This window comes from Lissotriton helveticus, chromosome 9, assembly GCF_964261635.1.
Source record: "Lissotriton helveticus chromosome 9, aLisHel1.1, whole genome shotgun sequence".
NCBI lineage: Eukaryota > Metazoa > Chordata > Amphibia > Caudata > Salamandridae > Lissotriton > Lissotriton helveticus.
The window spans coordinates 1,269,485,476-1,269,512,231 of NC_136070.1; the positions used below are offsets into that span (position 1 = coordinate 1,269,485,476).

Here is a 26,756-nt window from a genome sequence, read left to right on the forward strand (position 1 = left end):
CTTAGCATTAAAGGGGCGCGCGATGGGTGTTGCAGTGGGTGTTCCGCCGCAACACCCATTGCTCTTTGACACTGCCCTCTATTTACAAGGCTGGCGTAAATATGAGGCAGTGCCAAAAATAAAAACTGGTGCAACAAGGAGAAATGATTACTCCTCATTTTTGTTGTTTGTATTCGACAGCACACATAGAAAGAGGAAATCGCCATTAGTGATTGTTCATGTGAAGGAAGGAACTATGGTGCAAGGGTGCCTGCGTTGACGCTAGGCAGCAACATTTAGCGCTAGGGGAAACGCAGAGGTGCACCATATTATTGTAATTACCGCGCATCACTGCCTTTTCAGAATGCCGGAGCACAGCGTTACCAATTGTGGCGTAACACTGCCCTCTGCCATTCTGATGCAAATATGCCCCCTGGTCGCAGCCGAGAGGATGCTTCTTGGCAGCCCGCGGCAATGCTAGTCACTGTGGCAACAGATTTAAGACTATCTACTACGTTTCTCTGACTGTCCCTTTATAGTAATTTGTTGTTTAATGTGTAATATGACAACTTGTTTAATGCAGATTATGATGGGTTGTCTTCCTTATCCAGGGAACCAGCCGTCGCCATTGAACTCCGTGGAAGGGTTCAACCTGACGAAGAAGCGGTGGGAACTGCTGCCTCCCATGCCTACGGGGCGCTGCTCCAGCTCCAGTCTTCAGACGCCCAACATGCTCTTCGTCATCGGCGGCGTAGCTCAAGGACCAAGCAGCGCCATGGAAGCGCTGTGCGTGCGAGAAAGCGTGTGAGGGGACATCAGTCTTGACGCGCTTCAAGAAGTCCTGGAAGAAACACAGGAAAAGCTCTCCAGTCACACGAGGAAGCAAGTGCCTATGGTGATGAAATGTGGTAACCTACAGCTCTGAGGCCAAAGGACTTCAACACCTTACCAGCCAGAGCTCGGCGGGCCAGTGGCTTTTCATGAAGTAGAACCAGCCTCTGTCACTACATGGCTTCTAGACCAGCCTAGAATAGCTTTCAGCCTTCTGGCCCATTAGGAAACAGGTTGGACTGTAGCCATCAAAGACCTACACCTCTGCTGGCCAAGCCAATGGGATAGAGCAACCCTAAGGAATATAACTTTTCTATATGAAGATTTTCTATGAGAGATGATATCGTTCTGAAGAATGGCAGAATATTCACAGCAGAGTAGCACGACACTCCACTTAAAGCTTGAACCAGGAGCAGAGACCCCTGCCACAGGTGGGGCCATCTTCGAACCACAAGCCCATGTCTGGGTCGCGCTTTACTTGCTGGACTCGGATATGAGACACAGTATCTGGTCCCTGCTCCCAAAACCGATTTCAAAGTTTAGTGAACACAAGAGTAGGTCAGGAACAGAAACCCATCTATGTGCCTATACTTTTTTTTCTTGTTTCAGTTGTGATGACTTAAACAGTGTGATAGTTGGTATGATAGAATTGTTTGAAAAACCTTTAACTTGGTGACACAGGGTAGATCTCTTCGGAGTTATCCAGGATAGTGTTGCCTGGGTAGCAGGCTATTTTTATACAAGTGAAACCACTTATGTCCTTCTTGTAGGCAGAAAGTAAAAGTAGCCAACACACACATGGGGACTGTTAACACACGCTCGTGCTGAAAAGAAAGGAGTGGTATTCGCTCTTCGCCTAGGGACCTCTAGATTGTTGTGCATTCTGAACTTGTTTTAGGTTGCAATAGAAAGATTCAACGTGACAACTTGTACCTGCATTGTGATTTACTATCTAGGCGTTTTCTTTCAGAAAAAAATGTGTAGTGCCGCTATAATAGCAGAACAGAATTTGAAATGAGTGTCCATGCTTGAAGAAACTAGGAAAGTGTGTAATCCTTGTCCAAACAAGACACAGGTACATGTTTTCATATGTGGACTTTGGTGGTTCATGAAGCACAGTTCCATCCTTGAGAGATGCTGCCACATCCAATGTCCAACTTTGGTCTGTACATCCTCAGGTGTGTCCATGATGGAGTCAACAGCAGTCACGACTTACGGAGACTTCTCGTTTAGGTTTATTGTCAACTATTTTACATTGTACGTACTGTTATACTGTTTGAGATTATTTTTTTTTACTAAAAGACAAATTAAAAATCGTATTTGAATGGCTGCCCGTTAAACTAGAATATTTGGTTGCACAAGGAATACAAATAATGGTTGTTTTGCATGGATGAAAACCAAGGTGGGTCAACAAATAACTGTTGCTGTTGATCTGTTCTACGTATGTTGTGTTGCTTTGTGTATATTCTGTGTTTGGGGTTTGCGCTGTCTCGCTTTAGGTAAGGAATAGAGGCTCTTGAAGCTTCACCTCATCACCGTGTGACCTGTCAGTGACCAGACATTATGTCAAGTGTTCCCCGAACGTTATCCTCCCTTAACTCTGGCCAGGCTCCACCAGCACCACATATGCTACATGTGTGCAACCACCCCACTCATCAGGCACCCCTACACACTGACCCCGCTACAACTCCTGACCCGACCTACTGCAGATCTAGCCGTCTTCCTCCCATCTTAACCCAAGTCACTCTGATGTTCAACTTCAGAACTGTTCCTTTCTACACCTTGCCCTTTCAAACTTGCACCCCCCTCTAACACATGGCGTTATCCCACATGCCTGCTCCTCTCCCATGTGGTACTATCTCCCTTGTTTCCGCTGCCTGCTCCTCTCCCATGTGGTACTATCTCCCTTGTTTCCGCTGCCTGCTCCCCTCCCATGCGGTTCTATCTCCCTTGTTTCCGCTGCCTGCTCCCCTCTCATGTGGTACAATTTTCCTTGCTCCCTCTGACTGCACGCTCTCACGTGGTACAATCTTGCTTGCTCCCTCTAACTGCACTCTCTCACGTGGTACAATCTCTCTTGTTCACGCTGCCTGCTCCCCCCCAAGTTGTACAATCTCCCTCGTTCTTGCTGCCTGCTCCCCTCTTATGGGGTACAATCTCTCCTGCTCCCGCTGCCTGCTCCCCTTTCACGTGGTACAATCTCCTTGTGCCCGCTGCCTGCTCCCTCTCACGTGGTACAATTTCCCTTGTTCACGCTGCCTGCTCCCCCCCACGTTGCACAATCTCCCCTGTTCCCGCTGCCTGCTCCCCTCTCATGTAGTGCAATCTCTCTAGTTCCCGCTGCCTGCCCCCTCTCACGTGGTACAATCTCCCATGCTCCCGCTGCCTGATCCCCTCTCACATGGTACAATCTCGCTTGTTCCTGATGCTTGCTCGACTGCACGCGGTGCAATCTCCCTTGTTCACGCTGCCTGCTCCCCCCATGTTGTAAAATCTGCCTTGTTCGCGCTGCCTGCTCCCATCCCACATGGTACTATCTCATATGCTTCCGCTGCCTGCTCCCTTCTCATGTGGTACAATCTCCCTTGTTCTGGCTGCCTGCTCTCCTCTCACGTGATACAATCTTCCTTGCTCCCGCTGCCTGCTCTCCTCTCACGTGGTACAATCTTCCTTGCTCCCGCTGCCTGCTCTCCTCTCACGTGGTCCAATCTTCCTTGCTCCCTCTGCCTGCCCCCTCTCACGTGGTACAATCTCCCTTGCTCCCGCTGCCTGCTCTCCTCTCACGTGGTACAATCTCCCTTGTTCCCGCTGCCTCCTCGACTCTCACAAGGAGCAATCTGCCTCATTCCTGCTCTCCTCTCACGTGGTACAATCTTGATTGCTTCCGCTGCCTGCTCTCCTCTCACGTGGTACAATCTCGCTTGCTCCCGCTGCCTGCTCTCCTCTCACGTGGTACAATCTCGCTTGCTCCCGCTGCCTGCTCTCCTCTCACGTGGTACAATCTCCCTTGCTCCCGCTGCCTGCTTCCCTCCAACGTTGTACAATCTCCCTTGTTGCCGCTGCCTGCTCCACTCTCATGTGATGCAATCTCCCATGCTCCTTCTGCCTGCTCCCCTCGCATGTGGTACAATATTGCTTGCTCCCGCTGCCTGCTCCCTCTCACGTGTTACAATCTCACTTGCTCCCGCTGCCTGCTCGACTTTCACGTAGTACAATCTCCGTTGTTCCTGCTGCCTGCCCTCCTCTCACATGGTACAATCTTGCTTTCTCCCCCTGCCTGCCCCCTCTCATGTGGTACATTCTCCCTTACTCCCGCTGCCTGCTCCCCTCCCATGTTGTACAATCTCCCTGGTTCCCACTGCCTGCTCTCCTCTCACGTGGTACAATCTCCCATGCTCCCGCTGCCTGCTCCCTTCTCATGTGGTGCAATCTGCCTTGTTCCCGCTGCCTGCTCCCTTCTCATGTGGTGCAATCTGCCTTGTTCCTGCTGTCTGCTCTCCTATCACGTGGTACAATCTCGCTGGCTCCCACTGCATGCACTCTTCTCAGATGGTAAAATCTCCCTTGTTACCCCTGCCTGCTCCCCTCCCACGTGGTACAATCTCCCTTGTTACCCCTGCCTGCTCTCCTCTCACGTGGTACAATCTCCGTTCTGCCCTCTGCCTTCTCCCCTCTCACGTGGTACAATCTCCCTTGTGCCCTCTGCCTTCTCCCCTCTCACGTGGTACAATCTCCCTTGTTCCGGCTGCCTGCTCCCCTCCCATGTGGTACAATCTTCTATGCTCCCGCTGCCTGCCCCCTCTCACGTGGTACAATCTCCCATGCTCCCGCTGCCTGATCCACTCTCACATGGTACAATCTTGCTTGTTCCCGCTGCCTGCTCGACTGCACGCGGTGCAATCTCCCTTGTTACTGCTCTCCTCTCACGTGGTACAATCTTGCTTGCTCCCTCTGCCTGCCCCCTCTCACGTGGTACAATCCCCCTTGTTCCCTCTGCCTGCTCCCCTTTCATGTGGTCCAATTGCCCTTTTTCCTGCTATGGTCACACGGCCCCGTCACATTTTGCTTCAGGAGTAAGCCCTCTCCACTCCTCTCTCAGTGCACAGTTGTCTGTTTCTTTAGAAGTAGGTGTGTGCTTTACAAATGAACATATATAAATGGGATAAGGTACTCCACACTGTACATTAGAAGGATGCAGCAAGTCAGTGACTCGTGAGGTGCAGAAATAAATACAGACACAAGGCTACTGCTGAGTTCCAATTTTGTAGTCACTAAACTCTAAGATGCTTTGAGATACCCTTTTCATGTAGAGTTAGGGAGTTTCTTATCTTTATTGTGAGTGAGTCTTGCAGCATTTTAATATCCAGCATAACACAGAGGGGCATATTACCAACAAGTAGCGATATTTATCCCTAAATAGGCTCAGCGACGATTTTTTTATCGCTGCCTATCGCTAGATATGTTCTCCATTGTGCTAAAATATCCAGCGATAGCGGCGAAATGCGTGAATATCGCTGAGAATACAGCGATATTCACGCATTAGCGATGAAATGCTCTTAGCCATGTTATCCACCTCCCGTTGGATAACATGGCTAAAAACTGGTCTGAGCAGGCGTTGGTTTTTGGCGATAGCGGGAATATTTCCATCGCTACGCCTGCCTTGCTAATAGGCGATAGCGACGTTAGCGACTGCTTTCATTCGCTAACAGGTTGGGTACGCCCACTTTGCATGTCATTAGCGATAAATATCGCTGACATGCAAAGCGGGCCCCAAACCGCTCGCTATCGCCTAAAAGATGTCGCTAACATCAGTTAGCGACAGCTTGCTAATAGAGTGATAGAATTATCGCCGCTTAGCGGACGAAAACGACCGCTAAACCGGCGATAATTGCCTATCGCCACCCTTGGTAATATGCCCCAGAGAGTTTTCGCTTTTCCTCAAATTCGATTGAGAGACAAAATAAATATTGGAATGTTGCTTTGATGCAATCCGCCAACAGTTATCACTGAGCAGCTGTTTAGGATTTAAACAATGCTAATTCTCTGCATAATAACTAACATTTCTTTTTCAATTTACACCAATTGATGTTTTATAAACAATTATTTCTCACATTACATTTTTACCCCTCTCCTAACCCATGCATACATTCATTTTATACATTTCTGTAAGTATGGTATTTTGGTTCTGACATCGATAGCATTTTGATAGAATAAAAAAGGACAATTTATTCTATGAATCTATTGTTCCTATCAGTTTTCCAAAGTGTCTAACATTTCACATAACTGTGAGAATAAAACAACATTTTCATCAATCTCTGAATAGTACAGATTGTTTCGTTATTCCTATTATTTCATCACATATCTAGACCATCAATGGGGCCGATTCACAGAACTAATCTGAAAAAAAATCCTAAACTTACTACTTTTGGTATTCACAGAAGGCTTTTAGTAGTCTTAAATTAGGATTTTGTCTTAAGTTAAGATTTTGTCTTAAGTTAAGATTTTGTCTTAAATTAGGATTCTGTCTTAAGTTAAACTTAAGTTTGTCTTAACAGTGACACAAACACTTTTTCTTAAACTGCCAGAACTGTGCCAGTGCTTCTTTTCACTTTGAACCTGGCCGACCCTGGTCTGTGTATGTATCCTACAACAAGCTCCAGGATTCCGGCTGTCTTCCGGCTCCTTGCTCTTCTCTCTTTCTCCCTTCCAGACATATTTTTCCCTTAACGGTGTTGGTGTAATGAATTGATGTCTCCTGCAGCATTAGGGCTCCGTGTAGAGTCCAGACGCGAGAATGCTTCTCCGAACTGGACATCAGGGACATTAGTGGGGGCGCAAGACCCCAAGTACTGCTTTGTTAGAGAAATATTACAGTTTTTCCCATACTAGCTTCCTGCACTACAGTTGCCTTTCTCTGAGTAAAGACAGACATTGTGTAGCCTAGGATGGCTGCCTAGAGACGTCACTAGTTGCAAATAATATATTATTATAAGTGTGCAATTATTTTATTACAAATACGTCTGTATGCTAGAAATCACTTATAATAAGAAAATGTAATGCCAAACATTATGCGGTGATGACAATCTCGCACCAGCCTAGCACTTTGACGTCAGTTCCTGTCTTTTTTCCAAGCCCTTAGAGGCAGTAACAAGACTGAAAAAAGTAACAGAAAAGCAATACCAAAACATTACCATTCTACCTTTGTAACAGACATAAAAACAATGGTCCAGATTCACAGATATAACTTAAGACAAAATCCTAAACTTACTACCATTTTGGTATTCACAGAAGTGACTTAGGGGCAGATGTATCATCACAATCATTTGCGATTCTCAAATGGCGATTTTTTAGAAATCGCTATTTGAGAATTGCAATTTGGGATGTATGTAGAAAATCGCACTTTTTTGCGATTTCTTAATATTCCTAAATTGCCATTTGCAAATTGCGAAATCGCAATTAAGGAATAATTTCCCATTAATTTCTATGGGCCAGGAGGCCCATAGAAATGATTGGGAAGTTATTCTCAATTTGCGATTCGCAATTTGAGAATTGCAAATTGAGAATAATTTCAAGGGTGCAAGGGTATCTTGAGGACACCCTGCTGCACCCCTGAATTTTACATGTGTGTGCATATGGCGCACATACAGCATGTATGAGCGCCACATGGCACCTTCACAAATGCCAAAAAGTGCATTTGTGAAAGAAATCGCAAATTAACACCAACTTGAAGTTGGTGGTAATTTGCAATTTCTTAAGGTGAATTCGCTAAACTTAAGCGTTTCTTACATAGCATTTAAGAAATCGCTTTTTGCGATTCCTTAATTTTGCAATGCCATTTCCTTCATACATCCCGTTTTCCTGATTGTTAGTCGCAAACGCTGCTTTTTTGCGAATCGCAGCGTTTGCGACTAAAAATCCTGTTGATACATCTGCCCCTCACTCATTTGGTATTCACAGAAGACACTTACTCATTGATAAGTAAGTGCCTTCTGTGAATACCAAAATGAGTAAGTGCCTTCTGTGAATACCAAAATGAGTAAAGGCCTTCTGTGAATACCAAAATGGTAGTAGGTTTAGGATTTTGTCTCAAGGTAGTTCTGTGAATCGGGCCCACTCAGCAGAACAGGCCGACAAGCACATTGTTGAGGAATCTTCAGGACAATAAAATATCCACCAAGAAATACCCTTTCTGAAGGTAAGTAACCTCGCCTTCTGATGGAGACTTTCACCCATTGAATACTCTGTAGATCGCTCCAAGAGGAGGGTCTGAGGAGAAAGTCACTCAAAGCCAAGCCCTACAGAAACAATAATGTCTAACGAGACACAGAGACAGACCTTCAAAACAGAAGCAATAGTGATGGGACCCCCTCAAGAATCAATCAGGCCAGGGAAGGGAGGGGAATGAAATATCACAAAAAAGACACAATTTTCCCTCTATGGCCTCACAAATCTAGTGTACATATATCTCTAATTAATAAAAAGATAATAGTGACAAAGACACATTTCATTTACTTCACAAAGTGTAAAGTTTATTTTATTTTCTCTGATTTTTTCATAACCTGTTTATGTAAAGATTTCTTTTCTTATTTTTTACATATAGAAACATTTTTCTAATTTTTTTAGAAAGGAGTTTAAGAAAAAGAATTTGGAATATAAACAATACAAATTTATGCACAAGAAAAAACTTTTTATACAAAAGAACACCTAAGTTTATACGTCCCTGGTAACAAACACTCTATCACACCATTCTTGCACATTCACACCCTAACTGCATACATCACCATACTATCTGCAATAAAGAGACTGGATCTTCAATGGCAGAAACTCTCTGCCAACATGAAGGTCTCAAAGATGAATTTTGAGAACCCGCACTTGGTCGACGCGCGTTTCGGCGGCTCAAGGCCACCTTCTTCAGGACCTCTTCCAGATAAAACAACCCAAATATCCAGGGAACCTATGATATATATAAAAAATTGTCACCAAAAACACAAAAGGAACACCTTAACATTTCATTGTTGAAAACAACACATTATATCCTAACGTGACCAACCAATATGTGAATTCAAGAGTCAAAGAAGAGAAAAACACATACATAAATATGTTCAACATGACAATCTTTTTGTATATATTCCAAATTCTTTTTCTTAAACTCCTTTCTAAAAAAATGAGAAAAAAATTTTTATATGTAAAAAATAAGAAAAGAAATCTTTACATAAACAGGTTATGAAAAAATCAGAGAAAATAAAATAAACTTTACACTTTGTGAAGTAAATGAAATGTTGTGTCTTTGTCACTATTATCTTGTTATTAATTAGAGATATATGTATCCTAGATTTGTGAGGCGATAGAGGGAAAATGTTGTCTTTTTTGAGACCTTCAAAACAGTCCAATGCACATTCCAGGGCGCAACACTTCTGGATAGGGGAAGAACCAGCCTTGCTCAAGAAAAGTCACGTGGTATCGCACAAACACTTACCGTATGGAAACCAGCATGCACCCGCCTTATCGCATCATCATTGTATTGTGTATAAGTCCACTTTTTTTAAAGGATGCAGACAGTCAATGGCCTGAGTAAGGCAATTCATCGCTTCTAAGGACTACCATATCCAGCAAGGATCATCGAGTCAAAACATCACCGACATCAACATGGCACTCAAAACCGTTGGAAAGCAGGCGATGCAACCCCACCTTCTCCTTTTAACAGGAGACAGAAACTGTAGGAGTGTGAAGAAGTAGGAAGGCAAGCAGCACCAGCACACCAAGTACAAACATTAGTGAGGTAGAACATTAACCAAGACTGTACCCCTGAAGAAAGACAGACACAACATCCAAGAGATACAAAAGGGGATGATGGACGGAGCGTTTGAGCAAATCAAACACTCACCCCCAGTCAACTGATCTGGGATATATCCATCACCTTTCTTCAGCTCACTCCGCCACCTCAGTTCAGACATGGCCAGTTCGGGCTGGACTGTTCCCATGAGGCACAGGGTCAAGACTGATTTGCATATGGCTGGGTTCAAACTGGAATGTCATGGTGAGCAAAAAACGATGGATGTAGGCCCAGATCTCTGTACTGGGGTTAATGTATGACATTGTTTTGCATTCTGTCCATCAACTGTTGTTTTTACAACATCTAAAAGCCCTAAAGCAACTGCGCATGGCCAAAACCATGAGCCCATCAGAAGATAGAAGCAAATCAGGTTCCACCGAAGCTGACCATAGCAAAGATAAAATATAACATCTGATATTGGGACAATACTAGCCAGCAAACATGTCAACCAAAGACAACAAGCAGTATACCACAACATGCAAAAGTTTCCCTGGTAAACAATGCCTCCACTTCGACCCCCTTAAAGGCGCAACTTGTTACCACTATTAATAGTCTTGTTATGTTATGTTATGTTAAACTTTATTTCTATAGCGCACGGCTACTCAGAAAGAGTGTCCCGGCGCTTTGTTTGGGCAGCTCAGTGAAAAAGAACATAACACCATAAAAACAGACACAAACAGGAGACACACTAAAGGTTAAAAAGCCAGGTCTTAAGGCCCTTCCTGAACAAGAGCAGATTAGATGTGCGTCGCAAGGCCAGAGGCAGAGTGTTACAAAGCTGAGGGGCCCTCAAGCTAAAGGAGCGCCCCCAATACGGGCCTTCGTCACTCGGGGAACCACGGCCAGAAACAAAGATTCCGACCGCAGAGATCGAAGCGGGCGATAAAAGACAAGCCTGCGCTGCAGGTACTTTGCTCCAAAGCCAAAAAGCGCTTTGTGAGCCAGGGTCAATGCTTTGAACATAATCCGCTTCCGGATGGGCAGCCAGTGAAGCGACTGCACCAAACCGGAGGCTCTTGCTCGCCTATGAAGGCCGAAGATGGCGCGAGCCGCAGAGTTCTGCACAATCTGCAGCTGCTGAACAAGATAGTCCGGAAGACCTAAATAAAGGACGTTGGCGTATCCAGTCTGGAGCCAATTAAGGCTTGCACCGTGATCTTTCTATGCTCTTCTGTGAGCAGAGGTAAAAACTCCCAGAGCATCTTGAGAATGCCAAAGCAAGTGCCCGTCAGACCTAGGATATGGGATCTCAGCGTCAGATTATTGTCAAACTTGACTCCCAGATTTTTTGCCACCTGGGAAGCCTGAACAGGGGGGCACATATCCACTGGCCACCAAGCCCGTCAATCAGGGTCTAAGGAACAGCCAAAGAACAGCAGCTCCGATTTATTAGAATTAGCTTTGAGGCTGTTCTGCTGAAACCAGTTGAAGACCATCCCTAAACAGCCCCGAATGCTCTCTCCATCAAAATCCTGATCTTTCCTACACGTAAAAAGCACCAGGGTGTCATCAGCGTAGGAAACGATCTGGGCCCCGAAAGACTCCACCAGTGCCGCCAAAGGGGTCATAAAGATGTTAAAAAGAGTCGGGCTCAACACAGAGCCCTGCGGAGCTCCGACTCCCAGTGGCGGCATCTCAGCGGAGCTCGGGGAGGCCCAGACCGTTTGTCGGCGACCCTCAAGAAAAGATGTAAACCAGTTGAATACCGTCCCCCTCAGACCGATGTCATAAAGTCTGGCGAGGAGCGCCTCATGGGGGACGGTGTCAAAGGCCGCCGACAGATCAAGCATGACAAGCATGGCCTTGCCTCCTGAGTCCAATGTCTCCCTGATGACCTCTGACACCTCCAAGAGTGCCGTCTCCATACTTAAATTAGGGCGGAAACAGGTTTGCGTGGGGTGTAACAGGACATTGGATTCTAAGAAGCTCGAAAGTGTGCCATGCACATGCTTCTCCGTGATTTTAGCCAGCGCCGGAAGGAGGGAGATGGGCCTGTGATTGACCAAATGTCTTGACAGATGGGTAACGTAAAGACAATGACAAACACCTTACGTTAGTACAACAGTCGTCTCTACCCTGTCCTGGTCAAAAGACAACCAGACCTACAAGTCTGCGTGAAGGATCCAACCCTTTCAATAAAAGATACCTGCTGACAGTGGAAGTGAAGGACATAGAACAGAGAGAAGAGTAGCAGAGCTGCATGGCAGCCCTCAACAAAAGCACCAGTCCTGTTCCACTGACTGCCACCCAGCCAAGAAGCAGAGGAAGGGCAGCACAATCAACAATGCTGCTGAAAAGGCAAGACAAGCAGCTGCAGGAACCCACTGCAGTGCAGAGCAGACTTTCCTCAGTCCAAGGTGTACAACAAGACGCTAGCCCAAGTAACTCGTCCACTCTTACATTCCGACAACAGGCACGTCAAATGTTTTAACAATTTTCAATCAGCCCCACACTCCATAACTTCAATCATGCAGACTTTGGAACTATGGGCCTATGCCAATGAGCTCATAGATGCTTCCCTTCAAAAGGCAGTGCTCCTGTGGGACAAACAACAGCTGCAATGCACCAGTCAACTCCCCCTCAAATACAAAAGGTGTACAGTGCAAGCTGATGGAAGGCTATAAACAAGACAACTAACAACTCCAGACAATCAACATAGACAACTGGTTATGGAGAAAGCAATGCAGCCCCAGCTTGTCTGCTGCCAGAATCCAGGTTGTGATCACAGGAACAGCTATAACCCTGCGGTATAACAAGCCCTGTCAGCACCAGCATGAGCAGTGAAAGGACACGAAGTGCTGATTCTATGCCAGACTGCAAAACTATCATTCAAATGTTAGAACCTAACTCTGATTTCATTTATCAGAACTAAGCGTATATTCAACCAACACAAAATAACCCATACTATGTGAGACCCTCCCTACGAAGAAGGATCCAATGTAACCACTTACAGCGAAAGCTTGGCTTGGCCACATTAAAATGCCAGCAGGTGGACAGAAGAGAAAATCCAGTTCAGCAAATGACACCCATAAGTGAGGACAAATCACCATGTCCAGACCAAAGATCCCAGCAGGCTGTGTATTCAAAACATCAGAGAAACATCATCAGACACGTAGCCTCAATGAAAAATGATAGCATGTGTATTTGTAAAGCACACGTTCACCCGTAGGCCTCTTGGCGATGAATAACAGATGTTTATTGTTACCCAACTCAATGGAACTCATTATATCAACCTCAGAAGGATGAAAGACTGAGTGGACCCACCAGGACTTGAACCTGTGTCCGTGATGTTTCCCGTACAGTGGATGCATTAGTTCACTAAGCCACCAGACCCGGCATTAATATGGTTTGACGGGATGCTGGGGAGGATGGAGAAGAAAACTGCCACTCTTGCTCTCACTAGCTCTCAAAGGCACTTGAACCCATGTAGACACAGGAAGTATAAATAACGTATGATCAGGTCAGAGTGCTGGTGATGCGTGTAAAGATTTTGAGTCATTCATGCTACCTATCGGACATAAGTGCAGAAGACGGCAAGCCCTAAGTTTAGAGAGCGGCGGATCTCAAGGTGATGTCATAAAGGTCCAAGGAAGTCAGTTCATCACAGAGATGGTGGTCATCCAGCACATTTCATTTGTCTGAACTTCTCCAGGAAGATTCAACAAGAGCAACCAAGCATGCCTATGAGTGTCCGAGGTGCGGGTGAGACTGTCTCTCACAGTGTGGAGCTGCCCAACGATAGTCAAATTCCGGGGTAGGATCACTTAGAGAGCACAACAGGACACATACACAAGGGAGAGCTACCCAAGTGCATGCTGGACCTGGGCCCCAAACCCTCACCTTGCAAGGCTGACACTAGATTCATAGGCCTGCGGCAAATAACTATCACTCCTTAGCACACGTTGTAAATGATTGAAGTTCCTCAATTAAGCAGTGTACATAGTCAATTCATATAAATAATAAACACTATTCTCTGTTTTTCTTCTTGGTTGTTTTGTTTAATTGCGTAGATCTTCCAAACTGCTCCCAACAGCCAACACGTGTTTCATCGCAAACGGGGAGGTTGCCCCGCGACTTCCTCAAGGATATGTCTTCGTTGTAAAGTACTTCAGTTTGGGGTGATATTTCCAACCCACAGTGGGTTTCTGTTTAGGCGGCGTCAACGTTCAGTAATATTTATCAGTATCACAAGTCCTCAATGTAATCACTCTTCAGACCGCTAAGTTCAGAATCCTTGGGTAACCTTAACAACGACGCCCGATCGTTGTGAAGCTGAGTACGCTCACTGTTACACCTAAAGCTAATACCACTGTCCGGGTTTTTTTGGCCTGCGGCAACTAGTTGCCCAGAGGGCACTAGCAATGCATTGGAAATTTCCTGAAAGATCTCCACTCAGCAGGTGGAGAGCAGAATTTATTAAATGGGTCTTGTCCGAGGAATCTGCTCTGGGCTATGATGGAAACAGAGGGCTCTGCGGGCAATCCATGGGGAAGATTGGGCGCGCCCACTAGACATACTCAATGGGAGGAGGCGCTGCCAGGAGCCCCAGTTCCCCTGATGAGAGTGATACCCCTGGCAGGCACTGACACCGAATGAGCATGTGGATAATGGGATACACCAAACATGAAGAGAAGTCACCCCGACGAAGGAGGGGGCGAGTGAGTACGCAACATTGACGATAAAAGACATCTGGATGGCACTGTTCATTATTATAAGTTTGATTTCATTTTGTTACCAACAATTCCGGACACCATACTATATATACAGATGTTTTGTAGGAAACTGCATAATGATTAGATTGAACATACCTAACTAACATATATGAGCAAGTGACAAACAGGTGATCCTCAAAGATGATCTGAAACTTTAGAACGAGGTTAGATGTATCACCGGAAAAAGTTGTGAAATTCTATTAAAAATACGTTAAAAAAAAAATACAACAGGTATGCATATGGGGGCTAGAGAAGGCCCCCAAAATCCTGTTCGTGGTCTCAAGATTAGCCTAAGAAATTCTTCAGCAGCCTCAAATGCATTTCAAACTGCAAAGTGTTGTCTCAGGTGGTCAGGTAAAAGAGGAACGATCATCTGTGCCTGATCCCGAAAACATGGAAACTAACTGGCATGTGGTGTTGTGTGAAAGAAATGAAATGAATTAGTACTTGTACCCCAACCGGGGTTTCCTGGCGCTGTACACATACCGCTGTGGAAACCTTCCTGGCTTTTCCCTGTGAAGTGTCCACTCCTGGGCACCCCCAAGGTAGAGGCCAGGCATCCCAGCGCTGTTGGGGCCATTGTGGAAATTAAGCAAGCTATTGCCCAGAGTCGCAGCGTGGGACCCATGATTAGAATAGGCACGGAGGCGAGAATTATCAGGTCCGAGGAATTTTGAGCCCAAGACCCGCCGAGGCGGGAATTGAACCCTGGTCCCGGGCCAGACCTCTGCATCAGGGTCTGCCGCTCTAACCATTGAGCCACACTTCTCCACTAAGAGCCAAGCTTCTTTCATTCCATCCTGGTTCTCCGAGACTCTTTGCCAGAGGGTGACAAAGGAAAAGGGTGTGCTATAAGTCCTGCAAAAACAGGAACACAGACTATGCCCAAAGGAGATGGATGGGAGGGAATACATTTAGGATCTTCTGGAGCTGGGTCATAACAATGAGCACTTGACGGTGGATGGACTGCGCCACAGTTGGATTACCAAGGAGGACTTAAAAGTGCTCAGCAGTGCCTCATTTAAAGGAAACATCCTCAGGTGTGGAGAACAGGACTGAGGGATTTCAGTGACATTATTTGTTTAAATCTCTGCAACTGGCAAAGGCAATTCTACCACCTCAGCAGCCTTTCCTAAAACCGCATAAGATAAAAGAAAACCCTCAGAAGGGACTGTCAAGAGAAAAGCTGAGACAACTTCAGAAGAAGCATTGAAGGCATTGGGATTCTGGAGATGCAATAAGGCGCCCTCGTCGGAGTCCAAATATGAAGTGAGCCACCATCTCCTGCATAAAAACAATTCTGAATGGACTCAACGGAGTCTAAAACCGTCCCGACCTCCTGCACAAATACTATTCTGAATGGACTCAACGGTGTCTAAAACCGTCCCGACCTCCTGCACAAAAACAATTCTGAATGGACTCAACTGAGTCTAAAACCGTCCCGACCTCCTGCACAAATACTATTCTGAATGGACTCAACGGAGTCTAAAACCGTCCCGACCTCCTGCACAAAAACAATTCTGAATGGACTCAACGGAGTCTAAAACCGCTGCAACCTCCTGCAAAAAAACAATTCTGAATGGACTCAGCGGAGTCGAAAAGCGCTGCGACCTCCTGCACAAAAATAATTCTGAATGGACTCAACGGAGTCTAAAACCGTCCCGACCTCCTGCACAAATACTATTCTGAATGGACTCAATGGAGTCTAAAACCACTGCGACCTCCTGCGCAAAAACAATTCTGAATGGACTCAACGGAGTCTAAAACCGTCCCGACCTCCTGCACAAAAACAATTCTGAATGGTCTCAATGGAGTGTAAAACCACTGCGACCTCCTGCACAAAAACAATTCTGAATGGACTCAACGGACTCTAAAACTGCTGCTACCTCCTGCACAAAAACAATTCTGAATGGACTCAACGGAGTCTAAAAGCGCTGCGACCTCCTGCACAAAAACAATTCTGAATGGACTCAACGGAGTCTAAAACCGCCCCAACCTCCTGCACAATTTTTTTTTTTAAAATGTAAATTGATACTTGTATAGCGCACTACTCACCCACAAGGGTCTCAAGGCGCTTGTACGAATACCGCTGTGGAACCCATCCTGGCTTTCCCTGTGAGGTGTCCACTCCTGGGCACCCCCAAGGTGGAGGCCAGGCATCCGTAGCGTTGTGGGGGCCGTTGTGGAGATTAAGCAAGCTATTGCCCAGAGTCACAGAGTGGGACCCATGATTGGAATAGGCACCGAGGCGAGAATTATCAGGTCCGAGGAAATTGAGTCCAAGACCCGCCGAGGTGGGGAATTGAACCCTGGTCCCGGGATAGACCCCTGCATCAGGGTCTGCCGCTCTAACCATTGAGCCACACTTCTCCACAATCCTGTCTGTAAGGGAAGGCATCCGTGCGCATGGTGCAGGGATGCTTGAGTTGGCGTTATGCAGCCTCAGGTCTGGCAGCGGAGGTAGAGAGCTGAAGAGCATCAGATCTTAGTAAATATGGCACTGGTCAGCTCTCTCCCGTTCACGCAACGCAGCGCCTTCACTTGCTTCCCTGCGTTGCATGAACTTTTAGTAAATATGCCCCAGGCCTTTATCCCTCCATTAAATATTAATATTCAATTAGAAGCAAAAGAAACTCCCACTAACATAGACTCTGTGAAAATAACTCCAGTAGGCCTGTTTTTACAGACTCTCATAACCTACAAGCAGCTGTCTAGAATCACACAGCGCAAGGAGTAGGGATACAAATACTGCACACAAACCTCAGGACAGACGTGCACACAAACATGCGTCCAAATCTGTACAGGTGTACAATACGCTCCAGGTTGTAGGTCCTGGAAAACTTTAGCAGCAACATCTTCCATTTTACACCTGCAGGAGTTGTTTATACACCAGAGCAGCGCCACAAGTAAAAATCACCCTGAACACTGGGAAACAGGTCGGGTCAGGCACAGTGTGGCACAGTGTGGCAGTGATGCCACGTACCCCAGCAGGTCATGCCAGAGGCAAGCACATCTGGGCCTGGCGGGGACCTTGTTCATGACATCTTACTGCTTCAGAGGGTATGTTGGGGTATATAGTCAACATTTTGTCTCAAGTTTTGTTGTCCTGTGAGTAAAAGGAAGCAGGCATAAGAAAGTATTTCTGTGGTTTGCTGCCCCCGTTTAATAAAGAACATTGGGGCATATTAACAAGAAACGGCGTTAAAATGATCGACGCATTAGCGGTAGAAAACTGCAGCTAAATCTGCGATAATGGGCTTGTTAATGGGCCCTTGTGAATTCCCATAGAAGCCCAGGTTCTGGTGTGAACATGGGCTTCTATTGGAATTCTCAAGGGTGTATTATCAAGCCCATTATCGCCGATTTAGTGTCAGTTTTCTGCCGCTAAAGCGGCGATAATTTTAACGCCGTTCTTGATAATATGCCCCATTATCACTCAAGCACATCAACATGTATTTCATCTTGAAACAAGACCCTGGTTACTTAAGGCCCCTTTAACTCCGATGGGGCCGATAACAGGAGTTAGAGACTGCATCACAATTGTAGTGTTTATAAGTTTGGAGATTGTTGCTGCTGAAACCAGCAGAAACCTCTGTGTGAACATCTGGGGAATGAGGAATTATTAGAGGATTTTTGCCCAGAATGACAGATTCCACTGTAATTCTTCATTTCTTTGTGCACCCTCAGGGTCCATCGCTGACATGTTTTGGGGAAAAGGTGGTGTTATTGTCAGAGTCACTGACATTCCCGAATTCTACTGCGTTTTCGGCTTCAATTTGGACTTAGGCACACTTGTTCCATCACTCAAAATTAAAATACCCATATCCCTTTGAAACCCTGGGTAATGCACTATTGGAAATGAGTATGCAAGGGAGTGTGTCAAAAAATATTGCAGGAATTAAAATAATGTTGTTTTATGAAAAAGACGTGCGTATTTGTGAAGCTTACACAAATCTAATAACACATTGAAAAACAGAGAAGAAAATAAGTTATGGATAACTAAGGAAATATGGATGCTCGCCTTTTCCATTCCCAAAAGTCATTACTACACCCTGTGCATGGGTAGAGGAACGTTCACAAGAACTGTTGGGATTACTCACCGAGTCTCACATAAGAAACACAACATCATCGACCAACATTGGTTCTTAAAGGAAGCAATTTATCTGTAATTATTTCTTGGAAAGATTTTACATTTATTCTCATCTCTAGGTTAAGATGATGCAACTCCTGTTGCAGTAAATTGCTTTTAAATGTGTAGGGCATACTGTGTGATACACTTTGTGGTAATCCTTCCCATTGATATGATCTGTATATCTATTTCATTTGTTACTCATTGTAGGAAGCCGGCTCTTTATATATATATATATATATATATATACCAAAAAGAGGTATTTCGTGCAAAGAGTCCAGGTATTCCTTGACTAGTGCACAGGAACTTGCTGCAGCAATCCCAAGGTGCTCTTCTAGGGGCTAGTGTGGTCGAGCAGCCTTAGGCTTATCAGACAGGAGTGTTAGACATCTGCAAATACACACCCAGTCAATAAACGATGCACACAACTCAATAAGGAGATCCACACCGATTTATAAAAATAACACTTTTCATTATATATGTTTAGGGACCAGAATCAATACGACCAGGTAAGTATGTTTTCCAAGAGAAATACCTTTGTGTAAGAAACGGGTAGCGTGGTGCAGAGCGGGTGGGCCAAACTCCGGAGGAAATGTGTAAAGCATCCGCGCAGCACACACAGGCAACACTCCAGGCACACCACAAAAAGAGACTCCGCACCAGGTTAGGCGAAAAAAACAGCATATGTATTCTGCAAAACACAGCAAGAGGTAATCACAGTGCCAAACACGGCACCAACTGGCACCCGGTAGTCATGTACAGGGGTTTATTTACAGGGCAGGGCCAATCGGGCCGCTGCAAGCATCATCACAAAGTACACAGATAAGTGAAAGTCCATAAGCAGTAAAGGTATAACAGCCAGTAGCTACTGGCCAGACCATGCTCTTAGTAGAAATCCTTGGCATAAAACACTAAGCATAAACATCAGCACGTCAGCAGGCCTCCAATCAAGTTTAGCATTGGGCGTAACATCAGCCTTAGGTATCATTCGGGCATAAACATCAACAATGTGCCCCCTAGGAAAAAGCATTAGGCACATTAGCATCACCATAGGTATGAACACATTTGTATAAATCACTTTAGACAGTAGGCCTGGAATGAAACCCTCAGGTCCAGCATGAGGCGAAATCACATTGGCGGGAGGCCTAAAAGGGTAAACAGGCCTGATCCACCTTATGCATCATATTCGCACGCGTCACACTAAGCACAAAATCCATGAGGCCTATCCTTGGAAAACCATATCCGGACATTAGGCATAAACCTATTATACCTCATAGGCGTAAAGCAGATGAACATGGTGGCATAACATTAGCATTAGGGCACAGTAGGCATAAATCATGTGAGCGTTAGGCCTAAATATGCTAGCATTGGGCATGAACATGCAACAGTGCAACACCGTCAACATGGGGAATAATCAGTAGTCTAGAAAACACAATATGCATAACCATAGGCATAAAACATATGAGCATGGGGCCTAGTCGTTAGGCAGAACACCACCGCATGGGGCATAACACCTGAGGCGGTTCCATAAGCATCCCCACCTTTGCGGAAACAACATTAGCAGTGGCCACAACCAGGCATCCCCAAACAAACAGGCCCAATGTTGCAGAGCAGTCTCTGGCGCCACTGCGCCTAGGGAGCCCCACTTCGGGGACTCTCAGCTTATCAGTACCCCCAAGACGTTGCAGCTGCCCCCTAACTGGCGGTGCAGCTGGGTAGGAGTGCTCTGGCACAGCTGTGCCCTGATGAGCCCCCACTGGTGCTTTAAAACCAAAAGGTCCAAAGGTCCCAACAACGTGGCATCGGCCCGCAACTGCGGTGCCGCTGTGTGCCCCCAAAGCAAGTATGGGCACCACGGGCCCTCAGTGCAGCCACAGGGGGGCAGGCACCGAGAATGTGCCCCAACTCACTCCCCCAACTCCTCAACGGGCCCCCACTCACCGGCTGTCCTGCGTCGGTGTGGGGCCAGCGCGGGGTAGGCTCCAGCCAGGCTTCTCTTCATCAACGGGACTCAATCGTCCCCACGGGAGCCCCGCCACACCTCCGCTTGCTTCCGGCTTCCTCCTTCTGGCCGGCTGGCCACGCCCCCAACCAGGCGCGCTCCTGCCTCGCTTCCGGGTCGCTGTGAGGAGTGCAGCGGCTTGGGGTTTTCTCTGCGCTTGGGTTGCGGCGGTGATTTCTTTCTTGGCAGGAATACGCAGGGTGGGCACCCGCTTAATTTAAAGGCATGCAAAGTGCCACCATTACATCGGGTGGGCACCCGCTGTAGAAACAAAGTACACAGGTGGCAGAAACATAGGGTAGCTCCCGCTGTATCAATTAGGCGGGGTGGGCACCCACGGTTTAAATCAGCACATGAAAACACTGCAAAAACACGGAGTGGGCACCCGCCACTTCTTCTAGAAGCATAAACGCGGGGTAGGCTCCCACGAAGGACCACACATGCGGGGTGGGCTCCCGCTTTTTTTAAATAAGCAGTCCTCCCAGGCATTACACGCTCCTCACCTCCTTCTTCTTCTGAGGGGGGGGGGGGGTAAGTTACAGCGCTCACCATGCGCTGGAAGGCACCACAGCTCTAGGGACAAAAATAGCGCTCCCCTCTCCTGGCACTCCAAATGCATCCCTCACGAGGCACAGGGGCAAGTTCAGCAGGCAAGGGGTACTCATCAAGATAGGACAGCAGTTCCGGGGAACGGTCAACCCCCATCCAGTGGCACTTCTCCTGGCCCCGCTGTCTCCACTCCAGCAAAGAGGCTCTCACTAGCCCGGTGGACAGCAGAGGGGTACAGTTGGGCACAGGGGCCAAACAGGACCATGCGGCGGTCCCTCCTGGCAGAGTGTCCAATCTCATTCAGGTCCATGCTCAGTCTGAGCACATGGCATCCCAGCTCCGTATTTATATACCCCTCACCCCACCTACCAGAAAGGGCTAGAACCTTCCAGAAGGTTCCCTGGAAAACTGGTCCCAACTGGTTTAGGGGGAGGTGTAGAGCACCCTGGGTGCCAGGCTTCCCTCCAAAAGCTGGGGGTGCTGGGTAACAAATGACTAAACTGGTAGCCCACCTCCGGCAGGCAGGCACCAGCACACAGCAATGGCGTCCATTTTAAAAGTAACATTTTACAAGGGTGCATTTCTGCAAGTGTGGAAATAAAGGTGCGTACACCATTGCACAGCATTTATTATTTTCAGTTTAGACACACCATGTCAGTAAAAAGGCTAGGGGGAGAAGCGAGACATTTTAGGGCAATAAGGACCAAGTCCAACACTTTGCATTTAAAAAGTTGACCCTGCATTTTTTTAGAAGCTGCAATGTTATCATATGGGAGGAAAAACAAGTACTGCATTCCGGTACAGTTCAGCAGCTTATGGGACCAATCTCTTGGACTTAAGGTGATTAGGGCTGGGGCAAGGTCCAAGGCAGCACCAACAGGTCACCTTGGGCGGCACTGGGGCAGCCGGGTGCAGAGGTGCTTTTCAGCATCGGGAGCCCAATGTTATCCTATGGGAATCGGTCTGCTCGAAAAGAAATCTGCAGGCTTGGACTGGGAAGCCTGTCGGGCTGAACCACTAGGGGGGGCCTAGGTTTCACGATGCTTGGGCTCGTAGGGACACCCTTGGTCCTCTCCTCCACAGTTCCGGTGACGGGTACAGAGGTGTCTTCAGGTGCTGGATTTCCGTCACGGGGCGCACTCGCAGTAGAGTGGGCCTGCAAACAGAGGCTGCAGGCGGTGTCAGGAAGTGCACAGTGGGCAAGTCAAAGGTGGGCTTTGTTTCTGGAGGGCCAGGGAGCCACGCTGGCACCATTGGTTCACTTCAGCTCCGGCTCAATGGCACGGGTGCAGTGCTGCTTTCCGGTGTCTGGTTTTTCTGTTCCGGAGTCTTCTCAGATCTCTTTGGGTGCCTGCAGGATACCGGGAAGCAACTCTGCTGCTCCACAGGAGTTTCTGAGTCGTGAGAGAAGTGCTGGCAGTCTTCTCAGGCTTTTGGACGCACAGCAACTCTCAGGATGAGTCGACTTTAGTGCAATCATCGGGAGCAGCAGGCAGCCCAGTTGGGTTGGCGCCAAGTCAGTTACTTTTTCTACAGTTTTTGCTTTTTGTGGCTTTTTGGCCTTTCTTCTTCTTTTGGTCATCAGGGTCTGATTTTCTAGTGCCAGGGTTCCCCTAAATACTGAATGTGGAGTGCTAAGAGAGTGTAGGGTAGTAGCCAATGGGCTACCTACCCTACTACCCTTGGGGCCACTATGCCATCTATATGATCACTTCCTGGGGGAGGGGGCCATACGCTACCATGCCATGAAATGTTAATCGCCAGGTCATCCTGTGGGAGGAGGTGAAACACCCCCTGCTTAAGCAGGCCTGGTTTCTGGCCTCCTGGGCGCAAAGGCCCTCACCCTTGGGGGCCGGACACTTGTCTCTGGTGGCAGGCTGATGAAAGCCAGTCAGTCAGCCCAGGGGATGGTAGGTTTTCAGGGGGCACTTCAAAGGTGCCCTCTGCATGCATGCATTAATAAATCCAACACTGGACTCAGTGTGAGTTTGTTAATACAAAATGTTTGCTATCAAACATCACTATTTTCAGTGAAGCCATCATGTAGCTGGGGAACTTGTTTTTCCAGTGTTCAGTACATGCTTTAAAGTAGCTTCCCTGATCACTTGTACTGGCAGTAATAGAACTGACCAGCACAGGGGCTTACCTGCTCATGCAGATATGTCCTCATATGAAATATAGTGTACCCTGCCATAGGGCGGTAAGACCTGCTGTAGGGGTGACTTACCTAAACTGCATGCAGTGTCGGCAGGCGTTGCAAACAGACTGTGTGCCATGTCATGTTTTTACTTTTCTCTGCAACAAGACATGCAGCCTGCAATAGCAGTTTGCATGAGCTTGGTGACGGGTCCTTTAAGGTGGCACAATTCTTGCTGCTGCCCTTGGGGACCCTCCTCAGTGCCTCAGGCCCAAGGTAACAAAGGTACCATTTTCCAGGGATTTTCAGGGGGTACTAAAGGTATTGCCAATTGGGGAATACAATAGCACAGTTTTGGGGAAATGTTCTGGCACAGGGGGCCTGATTAGCAGGAACCCAGTGCACTTCCTTTCGATAACACATCAAATACTGGGCAAAAGGTGAGGGTGACCTTGTCAAAAAGGGTACGTTCCTACATAACCCCCTCCCAAATGAAAGAGGATGAGACTAACATTTCCTAAGAGAGTCTTCATCTTTTAAGTGGAAAAACTGGGAAAGGCTATCTGCATTGGCATGGTCAGTCCCAGGTCTATGTTACACTGTAAAGTCCACACCCTGTAGGGAGATGGACCACCTCAACAGTTTGGGGGTTTCACCTTTCATCTGCATTAGCCATCTGAGAGGCCTATTGTCAGTTTGAACAAGTAAGTGAGAGCCAAACAAGTATGACCTCAACTTCTGCAGGGAACAAACCACAGCAAAGGCTTCCCTCTCGATGGCATCCAAGGCTGCTCTCTGGGGAGTAGCATCCTGCTAACGAAAGCAGCAGGTTGGACATGGCCATCATTAATTCAGACACTCTGTTCATCACCACCCCCTTTTCTGTATCGTTTTTGGCCACTATAGGTGTGGCAGGGTATACTCAGACATGAGTCCCTTTCTCACTGCTCCATCAGGATTCAAGCAAGCCGGGCCGAAGAGGCTGAAATGCCAGAAACCGGTCCCCGGTAGCTTGTCTCCTTTCTGGTGAAGAATTGGCTTGGTAGTTTGGTCTGCCCTGTTCCCATGATGCACTGGGCCAGGGACAGACTAATTTGCATATAGCCAGGTTCTGAGCTGGGATGGGGCAGTGAGATAAATAACGGTGATGGATCAAGCCCTGATCTTTGGACTGGGTAAGAGTGGTCTGCTTAATTCAGACACTCTGTTCATCACCACCCCCTTTTCTGTATCATCATCATTGGTCTGCATGTTTTATTATATATACAACACTGAAATCAATGTGGCTTTATTAATACAAGATGTTTAACACCAAACATCTCTAGTTCCAGCGAAGCCATCATGTAGATGGGGAACTCGTTTTCACCAGTGTCCAGCACCTGATTTAAAATGGAGATATGCCCTCACATGAAAAATAGTGCACTCTGCCTTAGGGCAGAAAGGCCTGTCATAGAGGTGACTTGCCTATACTGCATGCAGTGTTTGCAGGCATGGCACACAGGCTGCGTGCCAGGTCGTGTTTCACTTTTGTCTGCACCAAGACTTGCAGCCTGCAGTGTCAGTTTGCATTAACTTGGTGAGGAGTTCCTTAGGGTAAAATTTGTACTGCAGCCCTTGGGGACCCTCCTCAGTGCCTCAGGCCCTAGGTACCGGTGGTGCAGTTTACTAGGGCTTTCAGAGGGTATTAAAGGTATTGCCAATTAGGGAAACAATAGCACAGTATTGTGAAAGAGATCTGCATGGGGGCATGGGGGACTTGATTAGCAGGAACCCAGTGCACTTCCATTTTGAAAACACATCGAATACCAGGCAAGAAGTGGGGGTGACCATGTCAACAAGCATTGGTAATGCATCGGTTTTGCCTATGTAATGAATAAAGAGCTGTTTCATCAATCATCGTCCGGGAGAAGGAAAGAGCTCCCTGACAGATAACATCGGAGTGGAGAGGATGTGGCGCACAGGCCGGAGCTTCTGACTCAAGAGCTGGGGATCCTGTGACGAGTCTCAACGGCGCCACACAACATCCTGTGGTTCTATGCAAATCACTTAACACCTTAGCCGCGGCCGTTATTTTGTGGCAGTGCGGCGGTTCCGTGGAGTGGGCAGAGCAGCGTCGGCCATTGGACGTTCGCAACACCAGCGAGGTAGTGCTAGCGACGGCCAACGGCCGACCGCAGCAGGGAAGGGGTTAATCTCTCTGGGTGAAAAATTGTTATATAAATATGCTGCAAGTGTAAAAGGCAAAACGTTATGAAAATATAGTTTCATCGAAGTGGATGTTAACACTATTTCGGCTGCGGAAAGTGATAAAAGAAGCATACGAGGAACAAACATTGGTAAATGCAGGAAAATATGCTACAGCCAATAGAAATGGAGGAAAGGTAAGGGGCACGCACAGGAACCAATTAGAAGTGTCAGCCAATCTATGTACATGGCCAGTAAAGGTAATTAAACCATAAAGAATTATTTTACGTCCAAAAATGTTTCATTGGGTAGTTCAGACTACACAGATTTGTTCCGGGTACGGTGAGGTGGTAGTGCAAGCGTAGCTAGAGAGCCTCCCCAGTCCCCCCCCCTGAATCCACAAAGTAACAGAGATCCACCCCCATGACCCCCAATGACCTCCCAGTAACAAGGATCCAGTGGCTGAGATAATTTCTAAATCAGCCCCTACATAGGGTATTGTAAGAGGACATCCATTCATGGTGCCAGTAGCTGCCCCTTCATCCCTACACCTCCTAGAAAAATCTTTTTCTTCATCACTTATCTGTGGGAAAAACATGAAGATCAAAGCACTTTGATGAATGAATATACCCTCCCAGACATCATGAGTCCTCCAGTGAATCAATCTAAATTATCTCCAGTCATTATTACCATTCCAGAACCAACCCTCAGCTTTCAGCTCCACTGAATGAGCTTAAGTAAGGTTTAGGCTCAATAAACAAAAAGACTGTCCAGATTTGTATAACTTCACACATTTTAAAACTATCTGTTTCTTTTTATAGTTGGTAACTTGAATCATTTCATTTCATATTGGGGTATTGTTGTATTGTTTTTATCTTCATTTTGCAACAATGCTCACAGGGCTGGTAGTCATTCAGTCTCAGACAGGAGAAGCTGCAGTCGCCCTATGGAAGACGCCACACCTATTTCCTGGCTATCTACTGAAGTTGTGAATTTAGTGTGAAACACACTGAGAGTGAAAGATCAGTGGTTGTCCCTTTGAATTTAAAAAAAACTAAGAAGTCCTCGAAACTAGATTACGCTTGTGATCGCTTACCTAGGGTGCTAAACTTAGCAACCCTACGTTGGTCAAGTTTGGCCAAGATCTTTGTTTGGGGAGGTGGAAATGTTGTGGCCTAAAGAACCTGTCTGAAATAAAGTTATTGTGGAAAGAGAATGAATTATCGTTAATGTACCTATAGAAAACTTTGGGGTATATTAACAAGGGCTTTATCTCTGCTTTTTTGGCTTTAAAAGCTAAAGAAGCGGAGATAAAAATATCCCCCTATCACAACAGGGTGCTAACATGCAAAATCGCATGCTTGCACCCTTTTTCACTACGCTTCCCTTTGCATCGCTAA

General features: G+C 46.8%; 1 protein-coding gene across 1 annotated transcript in view; it reads left to right on the forward strand.

Annotated features, from left to right (window-relative positions):
* The window catches only part of KLHDC8B (kelch domain containing 8B), an 840,178-nt gene extending 838,045 nt beyond the window's left edge, over positions 1-2,133 (forward strand). Inside the window, exon 6 of the mRNA XM_078661833.1 lies at positions 591-2,133. Within this exon, the coding sequence (XP_078517959.1) occupies positions 591-787 (197 nt within the window). The 3' untranslated portion in view covers positions 788-2,133. The remainder of the gene's footprint in view (positions 1-590) is intronic.
* The last annotated feature ends 24,623 nt before the right edge of the window (positions 2,134-26,756 follow it).